A 16,080-nucleotide genomic window follows, 5' to 3' on the forward strand; every position below is an offset into this window, starting at 1 on the left:
TAACCCGCATTTGAGTTATATGGAGAAGAAAACCACGAAAACGTCTCACGGTTAGCCAGACCCCCAGGGGTACTTTAACTTTTAACACTAAACATACTGCATTACTGGCAATAGCACTATCTGTTGAGTATTTTTGCCATCGACGGATATTTTACAGACATTTTTTTTTAAATTTCTTCAAAAAATACAGAGAAATTTGAGAATACACAGGTAAACAGGAGATTTGTCAGGTATACCTAGATCACTTCAGTGAAATTTATTTCTAACAAGAATTTCCGTGACCCCCTCCGCCAAAAAAACCAGCTTTTAGTTAACAACAAAAATGTACATAAAATACATACATATTTCTTTTCACTAAAAATATTTTTTAAAGCCATTTCTGACAAAATGATTTCCCTAACTTTTTGAAAAACTCAATTTTCAAAAGACAAAACTAACATTGATGAAAAACAATCGTTGGAAGTGGCATGACAAACAGGTTATCACCCACCAAAAAATAAATATCGATAAATGAAAAATAGCCGTACCAATCAATCCCCTATTCAACTAAGCTATTGGCTACATATGTGTTTTTCCTATTTTGCATTTTGTACTTCTGAGGATGTGAATTGACAATTTAATAAATAAATAATTCTAAAAATAGATCACCCACTTTCCCCAGTATTAAAGGATATACACCACATTAAATATTGAAAAATATACAACACCAAAAGAAAAAAAAAATCTCCCCATTAAATATTTTAGAGTATATACTTAAACAGGGTGCGTAGCCATATGTTTCAACAAAACATAAGCACTTCTTAAGCGCAAAAAAATATTTTTAAGCACTATATACATTAACAAAATGCAAAATAATTTATCAAACATTTTACATGATCATGATAAAATAACTAGTTTCTGACAAAGGACTTTTTTTTAAAATTACATTAACCACCATAAAAAGATCGAGAGATTTTTCGGTTCGATTTCAGAGGGTGAAAAATGAAGCCTGAAATTGAGAATATCTTGCAAAATGCAGCAGAGTTGCATATGAGAGAGCAAGAATCTCACAGCTCAGTAGACGCACATGTGTGTGGACTCGCAAATATTTCATCAAACATGTAAATTGATTGGCGCTTTCATACGCTATGGACCGACGGTACGCCGAAATAGATTGCGGTTGAATGAATTATGAAAACGTTGAACAATGTGAAAAGCACGCTTTTGCGTAACACGTGGCGAAAATCGACATGGTAAAGAAAAAATTCTCATTTTCGAAAAGGCACTAAGCACTTTTTAAAAACACTCAATAAAAAAGCACCTTTAGAGGCTTCTAAAAAACGAAAATTGAAAATAAGCACCCTAAAGCACTTTTTAAAAATGCTACGCACCATGGTATACACTTCTTTAAAATTTAAAAAAAATATCAACCAAAACTATTTTTCAGTCATAAAATTGCAAAAAAACAATTGAAAATATTAAACAAATCTTTGTCTAGAACAGAGGTCGCCAAAGTGGTCTATATAGACCCCCAAGGGTCTATTTAACATCAGCGGGGGTCGATCTGAGCCAGGGGGTCGAATAGGGGTCGATCCGAACCGGAAGGGTCGATTGGTCGAAGGATTATCAGTATTTTTCAGATATGTGACAATTAGAAATAAAAGAAGAAGACTTGGAAATATATACAGGTAATCTTCAAAAATTGAGCGACAATTTTAAACTGCGTTTTGTTGATTTGGAAAACATTGACATCCCTGATTGGATTATTGTGCCCTTTTCTGCTCAAATTGAAAACGTGGACATCAACCTGCAAGATGAGCTTGCTGAATTATTATGGGGATTTAAAGCAAAGACGCTTTTTAAAAATTTAACAATAAGCAAATTTTGGACAAATATAAATATAATGCAAAAATATGTAAGACTTTACGAAATAGCTCAGCCATTTATGATAGTATTTCCAAGTTCCTATATGGTTGAAGCCGGTTTCAGTCACGTAAATTCAATCTTAACTAAGAACAGAAATAAATTAAATGTGGAGTTTCGAGGGGATTTAAGATTAAAATTGACCAATTTTGAACCCAATATAATGAACCTTGCAGGGAAAAAAAACACCAGGCACACCCATGTCATTGATTAAGAAGCAATAAATCCGTAGTTACTTTACTTATTATTTCTACTTACTTATAATTACTTATTATTTCATAAATATTAAGGTATTATATTTCAACATTAATATATTTTTCATAAAACTATTGTTACACTATGTACTATTACTTTAATAAATGTTCAAAATCATAAAATAAATGTACAAACACAGTATCTAATAGAGTTTTATTTTAATTAACAGAAAATTACTTTTGTGGGGGTCGATGGAGATTTTGAAAAATTATGTAGGGGTCGATGATCAAAAAAGTTTGGCAACCCCTGGTCTAGAATGACAATTCGCTTTGCCCCCCCCCCCACGATATCTCAATCACTTAATAAAAGAATATTTGCGAAACAATTAAAAAGAGACCTTCATTTAATTCTAAAATCGCTTCGAACTATGAGATAGACGAAATGCGCCGTGCTGCACCAATAACAATTTCTATTTTAAATACCTACCCCATTGTCTATCATTTAACTCAATAACGAACGGAACCTTTTTTTAAGTTCTGTTCTCCCTTCGACCTATTTTTTGATGAATGCCCGATTCCCAATTTAGTTCAATCATAGACGGTACAAGCACTCGCTAAAAATATAAATTTAAGCCAAGTGAAAGTAAGAAAGCTTTTTATCGCCAAAGCGTTTCCTTGAAAAAACGCAGCTAATATTATAGTTTGCAAGAAACGGGAGAAAAAAAATCACACTTAGTCAAATGACTCATGCTTGACAATGAAACTGAACATTAAAAAAAATTTTGTTAATTATATATTTTTATACATATACATAGAAAAGGTTTTTCAAAAGTTTAACCAAGCAAAGCCATTCACGAGTCTATTGCACAATCAGCTACTGAATGCCATCAGGTGTAAAATCAGGTAAAAAACAACTGAATAAACGTGTTCGTTGCGTATCATTTCCTCTACTACCACAAAATTTAAAACATAGAATATATGGAAGTATTTTTAAGTTGTTCTGTAGCATATTCAGGGAGAGAAACCGGTGATGAGGCCCTAGCAACATATCCATACATATGCTACATTTTAGATTTTTAAATCCATGACTTTTCATGACTAATTCCATGAATTTAATAACGTTTCTGTAGAATTATATTCTAAAAAATACTTTTCTTGTTCATCGGAAAGGAAAGAAATTATTTTTTTGTTATCATTTCGGAATAAATAAAAAAAAATTCGCTAATGACTGGCTTCCTTCAGCTAGAATTATAAATTGATAAAATAAAAAAAAATAAAAATAACAAAAAATCTGAAATCACAGAAGTTTTAAAAGATAATTCGCTCTAGAAATGGTGTTTTTTTCTTTCATTTTTTGAAAGAACACCATAATCTTCAAAGAACATGGTAAAACATTTTATATTTTAATAAAATATGACTGTGAGAGGGAATTTTGTTATAAATTCAGATATTCGGAACACCATGAATTGGGGAGGGGGGTAAATTCCATTTTAAAAATTAGATTTTTTGGCGACCAAAATTCATGACTTTCCAAGATTTTTTTTAAAAAAAATAGTTAAAAATCATGACATTTCATGACAAATTTTGTTCAATATCGAAATTTGTGACTTTCCATGATTTTCCAGGTACACAGATACCCTGTGTATAAATAATACTTGATATTATTTAGCAATAATACTGCAATTAAAATTCTAAAAACCACTAGTAATAAAACGGTTAATATTTTTATTTAATTATTGCAAACTAATTACTGAATAAATAAAGTCATTTTTGTTTTAAATCAAACTAAAAACATTAATGAATTGCAATGACAGAGAACCAACTTATCGAATGAAAAGTAAATTAATTTAAATCAGAAAACATTTTCAAAAATAAATAATTCCTGGCAGAACAAGTCCTTATTCCTTATTTTCAAGTAGATATTTAATTAATAAGTTTTCAAATTACTTGTATTGAAATAAATGTGTATAAAACTAAATTAGTATAATTGAAACACATATATTGATAATAAAACAGCAAATTGTTTTCGATACTATAATGAGCACAAAGAAATATGAAAATGATATGAAAAGAATAATGACTAATTATAATTTATATGTCATATTCTTATCTACATTTAAGCTCTCAAAAAACAATAATATTTTGTTTCTTAATTTAATTCTTAATTCTATGAATAAAACATTTATTATCAATGAGATTTGATATCAATGGTTTATTATCACTGCCATATGAAGTATAATATATTAGTTAATAAGGGGGGGGGGTAACTGTATAAATAATATTGTCTAGATATTTTAATATTGGCCCCATAATGGCTAATATTGGTGGAATAATGAATATAAAATATATTTTCTTTTATAACCGTCGTTGAACAGTCGACACAATTTTTGGGTTTACGACTGTCAATGTTCTACTTCGTAGCTTTGTAATTTTGAACCCAATCCAGAGGACAAGGGAACTCCTGGTTCAAGTATTGGTAGAAATTTGTGGAGGAATTTTTGATAAAACAAACCAGCATTTGCGTTACATGGAGAGAAAAACCATGAAAACATCCCACGGTTAGTCTGACGTCAAGGGAACTCTAATCCATGATCCGTCTACCACGGAGGATATTTCAAGTCAGCACTATGGTCGGTGCAAGCTGCATGCGAAATTCGTATCGACCAGACATCGCTGGAATTCGAACCCGGTTCACCTCATTGGAAGGCGAACGCTCTATTCCCAGAGCCATCATGGCTCAAAATATGTATTTTTTTTTAAAAAAAAAAGACATAGCTCAAATGTTCAACCAAAATTTGCCTTCGTGGAGGACTTTTTGATGGAACTAACACGCATTTGCGTTACATGTAGAGGAATACCACGAGAACCTCCCACGGTTAGCCTGACCATAAGGGGACACTAACCCATGATCCGTCTACCATTGAGGATATTTCACGTCAGCACTGTGGTTGGTGCAAGCGGGATACGGAATTCATATCGACCAGCCATCGGTCCCAAAATGTCCCAATATTGCCCTATTATCTGCAACTGACTGTAATAAAATTACAGATTTCCAAATCGTTCAATACTTTCCTAACAAGACAGGAAGTGTGGAACTAGATTAGAGTCAAATCGTAATAAATACCTATGAATAATAATAAAAAAAATAACACATGTTCAATATGCTTTTAAAAACATAAGATGAAGGACATAGTTAAATTGATGTCTGCATTTTCTTTCACAATAAACCGGAAAAAAAACTGATACACATGGTATCTAATTACAAATAAACTTATAAAAACAGCGGAGGTTTATTCCATTTGATTTCTTATAATCAATTCCAAGATGTTGATTACAAATGCTCTTTGTTAGCATTTTTGGTCGTTATTTTCACTTGGAGCATTTTTTATTACTTTTTGGTAATTTTTTATTATTTTCCCATTCTTCTTAAATCAATTTTGATTGATTTTCCTTATTTTAAGAGCATTTTGCTAGTGAATTAATTAATTTTACTTCTATTTTAAATATATCCTAATAACAAGCGTTGATACTGACAAGAGTCTATCATGATGTTAGAATGATTCAGTCTTTGCACGATAGGCATTTTTTCGATTTTAAGAATTTTGACAACATTTCAACATTAATCATTTGATAACAATTCAAATCTGATGTCCTTGAAAACTGAAATTAAAACTTAATGAATTCTTATTTATCTTTAGAAGATATTTATTTAGTTCATAAAATAAAAATTTATTTTAGTTTCTTTTTTATTATTTAATAAATTTATATGTACAGGTTACGATTTATATATATATATATTTTTAAAAAAAGCTAATTTAAAACGCATAGCGTCGAAAACTTAAGGAGTCTTGTTTTTTTCTTTTGCATTTTTTCAGAGTATTTTTCAAGTATTTTTTGGTCAGAAACAACCTAACCATGCTTATTATTCTGCCCGTTTGTCTTCCGTTCCTGAATTTATTTATAAAATCTCAATTTTGAAAATATTTTTGACGAGTGATATAGTTAACCTGGATATGATGGGTCAGAAATTCTTTATAAAGGTCAAAACGTTCTTACATCTTTTTAAAATAAAATGTTTTATCACTTGAGATTTGAATTTTTATAATAGCTGGTGTTCTATTAATTGACATTTTAAATAATCAAAATTTTCTTATTTTTAAATATTAACTTTCATTTTTGGAGAAACAAATTAAAACGGTTATTTTAATCGATTTTTAACTTAAAAAAAGAAAGAAAAGATAAGAAGAAAAAAGAAATTGTCAAATCTTGCGTAGGAAATCTTGGGGAGAAAAAAAATTTTTTTTTTTTCCCCTTTACCAGTAAAAAAAATTACACCCACGAAAAAGGATCTAAAACATCAAGCATACACCAACTACCAAGTTTAGAACAGTTTGAATTGTTGATAGTGCAATTAACGTTCTAAATTTTTACAACTCTTTTTAGTTTATTTCATATTAACCCACAGTACTAACTCATTTCTCCATGTACTTCTTTATAATAATTATAAACTATCATATTTTGATTCCCTTCCTATTTTGAAAGCATATGTATTATAGTTAACTTGAATGATAATTAATTAAGGGCAAAACGAAGCTTAATCTTTCTAATCCAAGAATAAAAAACGGATATTGTATTGAAAATAAAACTGTGCAAGCATAACGACTTCTTGCGCACCACGATAATCACGAACGGAATTTTTTCAAACTTGCTGATGAAGATGGCTATTAAGAGGCCCTGCCTTTCCTGACCAAATTTAACTTTTGTAGATGTGGAGAAGGAAGTAAAATTCTAAATACGTTTTTAATCCTTTGTAATTTTCACAAATAAACTGATTTACTCTACTTCTGCAAAATGTTCCAATACATATAAAATGCAAAGCCTTCAGCCAATCACAATTTGAGATATAAAGCATGCAGTTATGTAGATTCTCGATTAATTTGTGACAAAAGTAGGCCAATACAATTCTGTAATCAAAAGTTATTGACAGTTCAAATAGTATACAATTGCCTGCTTTTAGATAAGTATCCTTATTTTTATGCAATTAACGTTAAAACAATTTTTTAGCACCATCAAATTCGGTTTTCAACAACTGTAATAAAGTTAGGCTTTAAAAATCCAAAAACTGAGAAACATGTAGTTTTAAATTATTTACAAAACAACGAAACGCATCAGTTTGTTTTCAAGTTTTAAGGAAAATTCCAATAAAATTCTAAAAATGATCCAGCGCTTTTTCTCCTATTCTAATAATAACTTCTTTATTTTCTACCTTTTATGAAAGGTATTTGTACTGTCTTATAATACGATATAATCAAAAAATTTTTATGGCCGGGATAGCCTGGTTGGTAGGGCACTGAGCCCATGTCCAAGAGGTCGTGGGTTCGATCCCGCCGGCCGAAGACTCCCCGTTTAGAAAATGGTAACTGATGCACATTAAATCTGTCGAGTCTCAAAGTCCTCCATATTCCCATAACAAATCATACCACTGGTGTTACTGATCCAGGAGTTTCCTTGTCTTATGGATTGTTTCAATGAAGACAAGGATACGTTCTCAAAGATACGTAAGCCCAAAATTGGGTTGGCTGTTCAACTACGATTATAAATATTAAAAAAATAAAAGTTTGTTAAGTTCAAAAAAATATCAAGAAAACAGGTATTAAAAATTTAACCTAATATCCAAGCTGGTAAGAGTTAAGAGATGGCCTCTTAAACATTTTCTAATAAATCTCTCACTATAATTTTTGTTTTTAAACTAACTGCAAGGATGAAAAGAATAACGAAATTTTATTTCGCTAATCCACTGCAATCAAATTATAAATTAAATAAGCCACTTAATTATACATTAATAATATTTAATTCATTGGTAGAGATTAGCGGCTACTGTTATCATTTTAATTTTAAAATTCGTATCGAGGTAATATCAAAACTTAATAATTTGTTTAGCCTAAAATTAATGCCAACAATTTTTTTCTTACTTCCAGAAATACAAAGGCAGCTTTTAACTGTTAAAAATGATATCGTTTAAATACTGCAAATATATTACAGAATTATTTATTGAATTTTGGGAAAAGTTTTTTTGAAAATCGTTTAATGATAAAAGTACACTATTGCAGCAAACTCTGGAAAACAAAAATTTCATTGTCCAATATCTTCATTCAAAATTTTGATCCATCAGAATAAATCAATTTGCGTTGAAAAGATTCATGTGGAAGGAGAGTTCTTTAAAAATCCACATATTTTAAAGTTGTAATGTATATATTCAAATATTTTTATGTAAAGTTCTTTAAAGACAGTATGTTTAAGAAGATTTTGTCCCCTATTTATATTATTTTTATTGTTGGACTAACTTTTTATAGCCGTACATTTTTCTAATATGAATTTCCTTTCGAAAATTTTTTATAATCCAAGCAGCAAAAAAAAATTTTAAAAAAGAAGAAAAGAAAAAAGAAATTTGCTAAGAGGGGCTATTAAATTAAAAAGATTTATCAATATCGATCACCGACTTATTAGATTTGAGGAAAAAAAGGTTACTAAGTTATTAGAGTCTTACGGCCACTGGCTGAAAATTTCAATTTTTAGGCGTAATGAATAAATCAATGACACATATTCTCCACCCAAAACATGTTTAGGTAAAAAAATGAAACTTTTTGCTAAATTATTAATTTTGATATTATAATTTCTTAACAAATGCTTTTTTTCCCTCTAATTATTGCTACAGAATTACATTTAGACGAATCTAACGTATACCTATTAAATAATTATCTACAGTAAAAAAAATATATATCAACCAAGTCCTTACTTTCTACTTTTAAAAAACATAAAACACAAATACTGTTAAATAATGAGTTCAGGTAAAAGAAACACAATAAAAATACTACTATTACTTTTATTTTATGGTAATAAGAGTACTTGGGTTCAACAATCGTATTCTTTTACAGGGACCTTGGACCAACTCTTTCTTGAAAGATTGGATGAAGAAAAAAACCTTCAGCCACTTCAAATGTTGGGAACATGCCAAGAACGCAAAGGAAGCGTAACACGGAAAGAAAAAATTAAATAAATACGTAAACAGATATGGCAATAATTAGAGAGAGGAGGGAACAGTAAATAACTTTCTTAGCCAGCTTACCAAAAATACTGGCAAACTTGACATTTTCTAGAATAAATATTTTATTACTTAAATTCGAATTTACAAAAATAAGTGAAAATCGAAAATTAAATTGTCAATTGTTAAGGATATAAAAAAGTTTAGGACGAGAGTTAAGGTTAGCATGAGAAAATAATTTCGAAAGTGTACCTCTAAAAAATGAAATTCCTTGAAGTAAAACAGAATGTAAATTGTAAAGTTTGCCATACTTACGTTAACGTGAGGAGTAAGAAAGTTTCAATTCTTTTACACACTAATTTCATTGAAAATATTTTATAAGGATTAATTGGTTTTAATAAACAAATTATTTTTCAATACAATTTGATTGATTCTAAAAGAAACAGACGGAGGGTTAAAAACAATGAGTTATTTTTATAAATAATTAACTAACTGACCTTCAATTGAATAAAATATACAGTTAAAAAAGTATTAACTAATTAAGGTTTCAAGTAATGCCTTATTTGACCTTAAATTAAATGTCTCAAAACATGTGTCCTAAAAAAATTATCAAAATTTATATTTTGGTACAACATTCTTCAACAATTGTAGCCTGAGGAAGCCAACAGGTAGCCTGTACAAAATTTAAAAAATAAATAAATAAATAAAAAATTCATAAATTTTTTGAGGAAGTATTTTCTTAGAATTCTAAGGTCAGAGGTCGAATCAGGTCATCATATTCACACTTTGCCCAAGCGTAAGAAATCGAAATAGGGAATTTATTGAAAAGTCAATTCCATAGTTTTGCAATGGTGTTAGATATTTTATTATACTATAATTAGGAAAACGGTCGTAACCATTTATGTGCCAGCAAGTCATTTATGAAAATTTTACATTTTGACCTGTCCATAACTTGTGCAATTTTCATATTAAAAATCTAAAATTGGGTAGAATTACTTATTTTATCATAAGCGTCTCCATGTCCATTACACCAAATTTTATTAAAATCGAAGGGGGGGGGGTCGATTTAGATTGATCTGACGTGGAATAGCACTTATTTTTTTTTTAAATACATATTGTGAATAAATTATGACAGGATAACTTCCCATAACAGCAATAATTTTAATGTAAAGGAATAAATTACTTATTTTATCATATGCGTCTCCATGTCCATTACACCAAATTTTATTAAAATCGAAGGGGGGATCGATTTAGATTGATCTGACGTGGAATAGCACTTTTTTTTTAAAAATACATATTGTGAATAAATTATGACAGGATAACTTCCCATAATAGCAATAATTTTAATGTATAGGATTAACATTCTCCTTTTCAGCAGCTTATCCTGTCATAATTTGCAAGATTATTTTCCCTTTCTGATAATAGCAGCAGCTAACTCTGACACAATTTGTTTGAAACTAGATAATTTGAAGGGAAAAAAAGGGGGGCATTTGAAAATTCGTAATTTAATCTTGGTTTGCCCCCCCCCTTTTTTTTAATATTTTATTTTAAAACCGTCGTTGAACAGAAGACCAAATTTTTTAAGTTTACGACTACCAATGTTCAACTCCGTAGTCTTAAAATTCTGAACACAATCCAGAATACAAGGGAACTCCTACATCAAGTATTGGGAGAAATTCGCCTTCGTCGAGGACTTTCTGATGGAACTAACCCGCATTTATGTTACATGGAGAGGAAAACCACGAAAACCTTCTAGGGTTAACCTGCAGGGGTCTGTTTAGAAGAAATTTGGGTCCGTTAACGGACCCTTCACAAAATATCTTTTCATAAAAACGGACCCTTCACAAAATATTTTAACTTAAAAACGGACCCTTCACAAATTTGTTTACTTTCATTATTATTTTGTTTTTCGAATAAACCCTTTCCAGGGCAGAAAACAAGAAAGATGGATGTAAACGAATTAAGTTTTGGCTTCGGCAGACGATTCTTCCATTATTCGTCCGAAATGAATATTCTGCGTTCAGCAGTATAGGCTAAATACCAAATATTTGTATGTTGCATCTCTAGTTTAGAAGCAGCAATTGTTATTTATTTTTTAAAAATTAATTTCTTTAATTATAATTTTACAGTGTTGAGCATAATCTTGTATGTCTTTACAATTTAAAAACTCCATGAAAAAGTTTTTTTTTTTTGCAATAACGGACCCTATTTGCACAAATTCATAAAAACGGACCCTGGTTGAAAGAATGTGAATAATTTTTTCACAATTTCAGGAAAAACAGACCTTTCACAAAATGTCTGGACAGACCCCTGACGTGCCTGCAAGGGTCCTCTCTAGCCCATGATCCGTCTACCATTGAGGATATTTTACGTCAGCACTGTGGCAGACGCGAGCCGGGTGCGCAATCCATATCGACTAGCGATTGCTGGAATTAGAACTCGTGTCACCTCATTGGGAGTTACTTTTGATTTATCTGAACTTATTTCCCCTTTATTCAAAATTTTAAATTAGTAAATTAGAACTTGCTATGAAGGGTTACCATCGTAACACAGCGTTTTTTTAAGTTCCAGAAATCGTTATATTTAATAAAAAGCACGAGAATAAAATAAAATAAAAAACTCCATTAAAAAAATGAGAAAAAGAGAAGACGAAATTCGCTTTCGGACAGTGTCACTATGATGGCAGAAGAGATCCCCAATTAGGGAACATATTAATTCAATGACTAAATCAACATCCTTTTTAACAACACAATCCCCAGACTTATAAAGAGTCAAGTGTAGCATGCAAGAAGTGATCCAGCCAGTTTTTCATATCTTAGTCACTATTCATCGATTGCGCAACGCATGGAAAACTTCCGCTCCCTCGGGCACAGAGGAACGACACTAGATTAGCGAAATGCCTTGGGGTTGACAGAGATGGGAATGGAAAGAATGATTATGATGCGCATATTGAAACAGTGGTTCCCACATGGTGTTCCGCGGAACCTTAGGGAAGTGGTTCCTAGTTTTTTTCTCAACTGGGTAATCCTAAATGATCATCCTTGTTTTGGAGAAGCAATTTAATGAATAAATTTTAAATACGCGTATTGATCTAAATTTTATGAATTATTTTGAAAATAAATAGAAAATGAATTTTAAAAACATGAAATTTTTTCTTCATATCGTTTTATCAACCTAAATATTGGGTTTTTATTTCAGACAGCTGAATTCGCAGCGGCATTTAGTTTAGTTCTTAATTTGATTTTAGTGTATGCATAAGCTGAAAACAAATTAGCTAAAATATCGTTTCCGCTAAAATAAAAACGAAAACGGACGAAAATAAACGTTGCATTCAACATTTTTCGTTGTTCGGTTATTTTTATTCCATGTGAAATACGAATGCAAATTTTCACATCCTTTTCTTAACTCATTCATTATAATATTATTAGGAAAAACATAGTTTTGAAAAACGGACCCTTCACAAAATATTTTAACTTAAAAACGGACCCTTCACAAAATATTTTAACTTAAAAACGGACCCTTCACTAACTGATTTTTCTTTTAATTGGACCCTTCACAAATTTGTTTACCTTCATTATTGTTTTGTTAATCGAATAAACCCTTCCCAGGGCAGAAAACAAGAAAGATGGATGTAAACGAATTAAGTTTTGTCTTCGGCAGACGATTCTTCCATTATTCGTCCGAAATTAATATTCTGCGTTCAGCAGTATAGGCTAAATATCAAATGTTGCATCTCTAATTTAGAAGCAGCAATTGCTGTTTATTTTTGAAAATTTAATTTTTTTATTATAATTTTACAGTGCCGAGCATAATCTTGTATCTATTTACAATTTAAAAAGTCCTTGAAAAAGTCTTTTTTTGCAATAACGGACCCTATTTGCACAAATTCATAAAAGCGGACCCTGATTGAAAGAATGTGAGTAATTTTTTCCCAATTTCACGAAAAACGGACCTTTCACAAAATGTCTGAACAGACCCCTCCAAACATTTAATAATTTTATAAAAAGAACGGAAATCATGGATTGGATTTAAATTTAATATCAAATTATAAAAATCATAATTGGTTAAAAATTATCCTACTTCTCGGAACTCTTCCACGAAACCCTAAGTACCCTATATAGATCTAAGACATGGCACTACAATAAAAATAACATGAAAAAACTTCAAGTACTTATTTACAACTTTTTAAGAAGAATCTTGTGTCACGTGGTTCAATAAAATTTGTAAAGCGAAAATTTTAAGAAAAGCAAAACAGAAACCAATTGATCTGGAAATTAAAAAACACGACTGGAGATGGATTGGTCATGCTCGACATGAACCAGAAAAATTTAAAGTGCAAATTTTTGATCGGAGCCCTCAAGGAAATAGAAAAAGAGAAAGACCTCAAAATGCTTTGTGCATGACGATTGTAAACAAATTAAAAAAATTACAAAAGACATGGAGAAAGGCAAAATAACTGGCCACAAATAGAGTGAGATTGAAAACTATCATAGAAGCTCGATACTTCAAATGAAAATATGGCGTAACTACCACTATAAACATTAAAGACCAATTCACTAGTATATAAGACATGTTAACCTTATTCTATCACGAGGTATCTTATGATAGATGAAGGTTGGCATAGTCTAAGTTTAAATCCCCGCAATAGGGACCTGCGGAAGTGATATGAACTTGCCAACGTTAATGGATGATCCACATTTAACAGTTGCTTTGCTTAATATACTGCGCAAAGAAAGAAAAAAATTCGGTTAAGTACATAAAGTCTCCCGGTTAATAAACAATAATGAAAAAATAATAATGAGCAAAATGCTATACAGTACAGAACCTGTTATCCGGAAATCAGAAAACCGGAAAACCAAAAAACCGGAACAAAATTCAATAAATTTTCTCGCCATTTTTTAAATTTTTTTTTCTTTTCCTTGTAAGATTTTGCGATTTTTCTTTCTTTTTTTAAAGAGGTTTACCTTACCATCATTTTGGAAATAATCATTAGTGTATTACTTCATTGTTTTTTCTTATTTTTAAGATTATTTCCAAATTTTTTTTTTTTTTTTAGTTGGGTTTCACAATAAAAAAAACGGCTTTTTGTAGCGATTCAGAAAACTGGAAAAATCAGCTATCTGGAATAGCGATGGTCCCGACCGTTCCGGATAGTCGGTTCCCTACTGTATAACAAAAATGAAGAAAAAAAATTTAGCGAAATGCTATAAAAAAAATTTTAAAAAATGAAGAAAAAATTTTATGAGCAAAATATGATATAAATAAAAAATAAACAGCATGAATCAACAAGTGGAGTCAAATTCTATCACAGATAAAATTCTGTAAGAGGAGTAAAGTGGCGTAACTACCACTATAAATATTAAAGACCAATTCACTAATATATAAGACATCTTAACTTGATTCTATCATGAGGTACCTTTTGATGGATGAAGGTTGGCATCATTGATAATAAAATCTCCCTCAAATATGTATGTATTAATAGAAAAAAAATTCCAAGCTTAAAATCCATTTTGAGCCTTGGTATCGTAATTTGTGCGACATATCACGATAAATATCCCCAATAGAAATATAATATATAATTTTCGAAAAACTATTCTAGTGTTTTCACTACAGCGCGAGAACGCGAGTATCTCGCATATTTTTTTTCTTTTCTCGCTATAAAGAATGATTAACGCGAGAAGTTCGCGCACTCTATTAATCAATTTCAAAATGCGCAAACTTTGGAAAAAATTTAGTATTTTGCCATTTTGAATAAAATCCATTTCACTTTTCTTCCTTGATCTTTCATTATTTTGAACATCGGTCCATGTTATCTAGCTTCCCTATTTACCAGTATTGTTCAGAACTGGTGCAAACAGCAGAACAACACCTCCCGGAACCCCTTTCAGAACACATTTCTCTGCAACCATGTGTAAGACGTTTACATTTCTTGTGCATGAATGTAAAATGGACAAATACCTTGTTAAGGCGACATCTTCTACTCCGTAACGGACAAATGAAAATGAAGCAAATGTCGGTAGAAACGGTCAAAACGAAACAAATACGGAAATATAATAGCTGATGAAAAAGTAGATATAGAACATTTTACATATGATGATGCAGGAAAAATATTCAATTAGAAGATGTCAAAAATGTATTATAATTAAAGAAATAATTTTTTTCCAAGTCAATTCGTGTTTTTTTCAATTTTAAAAAATCTCACTTAATTTTTTGAAATCTCACTTAATTTTTTGAAATCTCACCCTGTTTTTGAAGAAGGGTGAGAAATTCTCTCCCATTTTTTATCTGTAATGAAAACACTGTATTCTCACTCTAATTGTAAAAAAATAACAATTATCACTATCACTTGTTCTTAACATGATTAAGAAATATATATTCACTTTAATAACTATTCTATTAAGTAACTAGATTTATTGAACTTTATTTATGATTAAAATATCAGAATATACATTGTTAATAAATGAATTAGTAGTTTAATGATTTCTTAATTCATTATCAAGATCTACATACCTGAAATTCTTTTTCATACTGATCATCGTATAATTTTTTTCGAGCTTCGTAATCTTCGAAATGATTAAGAAAGTTTCTAAGTACTGTTCTAAGAGGTGGTTTCATAATGGTGTTTAATTGTCAATAAATTTATATGTATTAAAATTTACATACTTCAAAGATAGACACTCTTTTATTGTTCTAAACAAATTTTAATCTTAAATAGGCATATTCGATCTCAAAATCTTTGAATGGAAATTTATAAGCATAAATTATCAAAAAATATATCACCAAGCACTCTTTATGAATGAGTAATAAATCTAATTTGCTATTAAAGACTTAAATGACTTCGAAAACGATTTTCTGCTTGTCGCCCCAAAATTTACAAAACACAATTGTAGAAATAAAAAATTTGTTGCCATCTTTCTTAAACTAAAATAACATTAAAAAATT

At 30.1% G+C, this 16,080-nt stretch overlaps 1 protein-coding gene across 2 annotated transcripts in view; it reads right to left on the reverse strand.

Annotated features, from left to right (window-relative positions):
* Window positions 1-16,038, reverse strand: part of LOC107449872 (uncharacterized) — a 53,982-nt gene extending 37,944 nt beyond the window's left edge. For both annotated transcript variants that reach the window (XR_006224846.3, XM_043040241.3), the window contains exon 1: window positions 15,649-16,038. Coding sequence is in view for 1 of the 2 variants with exons in the window: in XM_043040241.3 (XP_042896175.2) it covers window positions 15,649-15,753 (105 nt within the window). In the remaining variant the exon portion in view is untranslated. The remainder of the gene's footprint in view (window positions 1-15,648) is intronic.
* Between the last annotated feature and the right edge of the window lie 42 nt (window positions 16,039-16,080).

The sequence above is a fragment of the Parasteatoda tepidariorum genome, chromosome 5, assembly GCF_982258835.1.
Source record: "Parasteatoda tepidariorum strain Cologne lab strain chromosome 5, Ptep-v5.0, whole genome shotgun sequence".
NCBI classification, from domain to species: domain Eukaryota; kingdom Metazoa; phylum Arthropoda; class Arachnida; order Araneae; family Theridiidae; genus Parasteatoda; species Parasteatoda tepidariorum.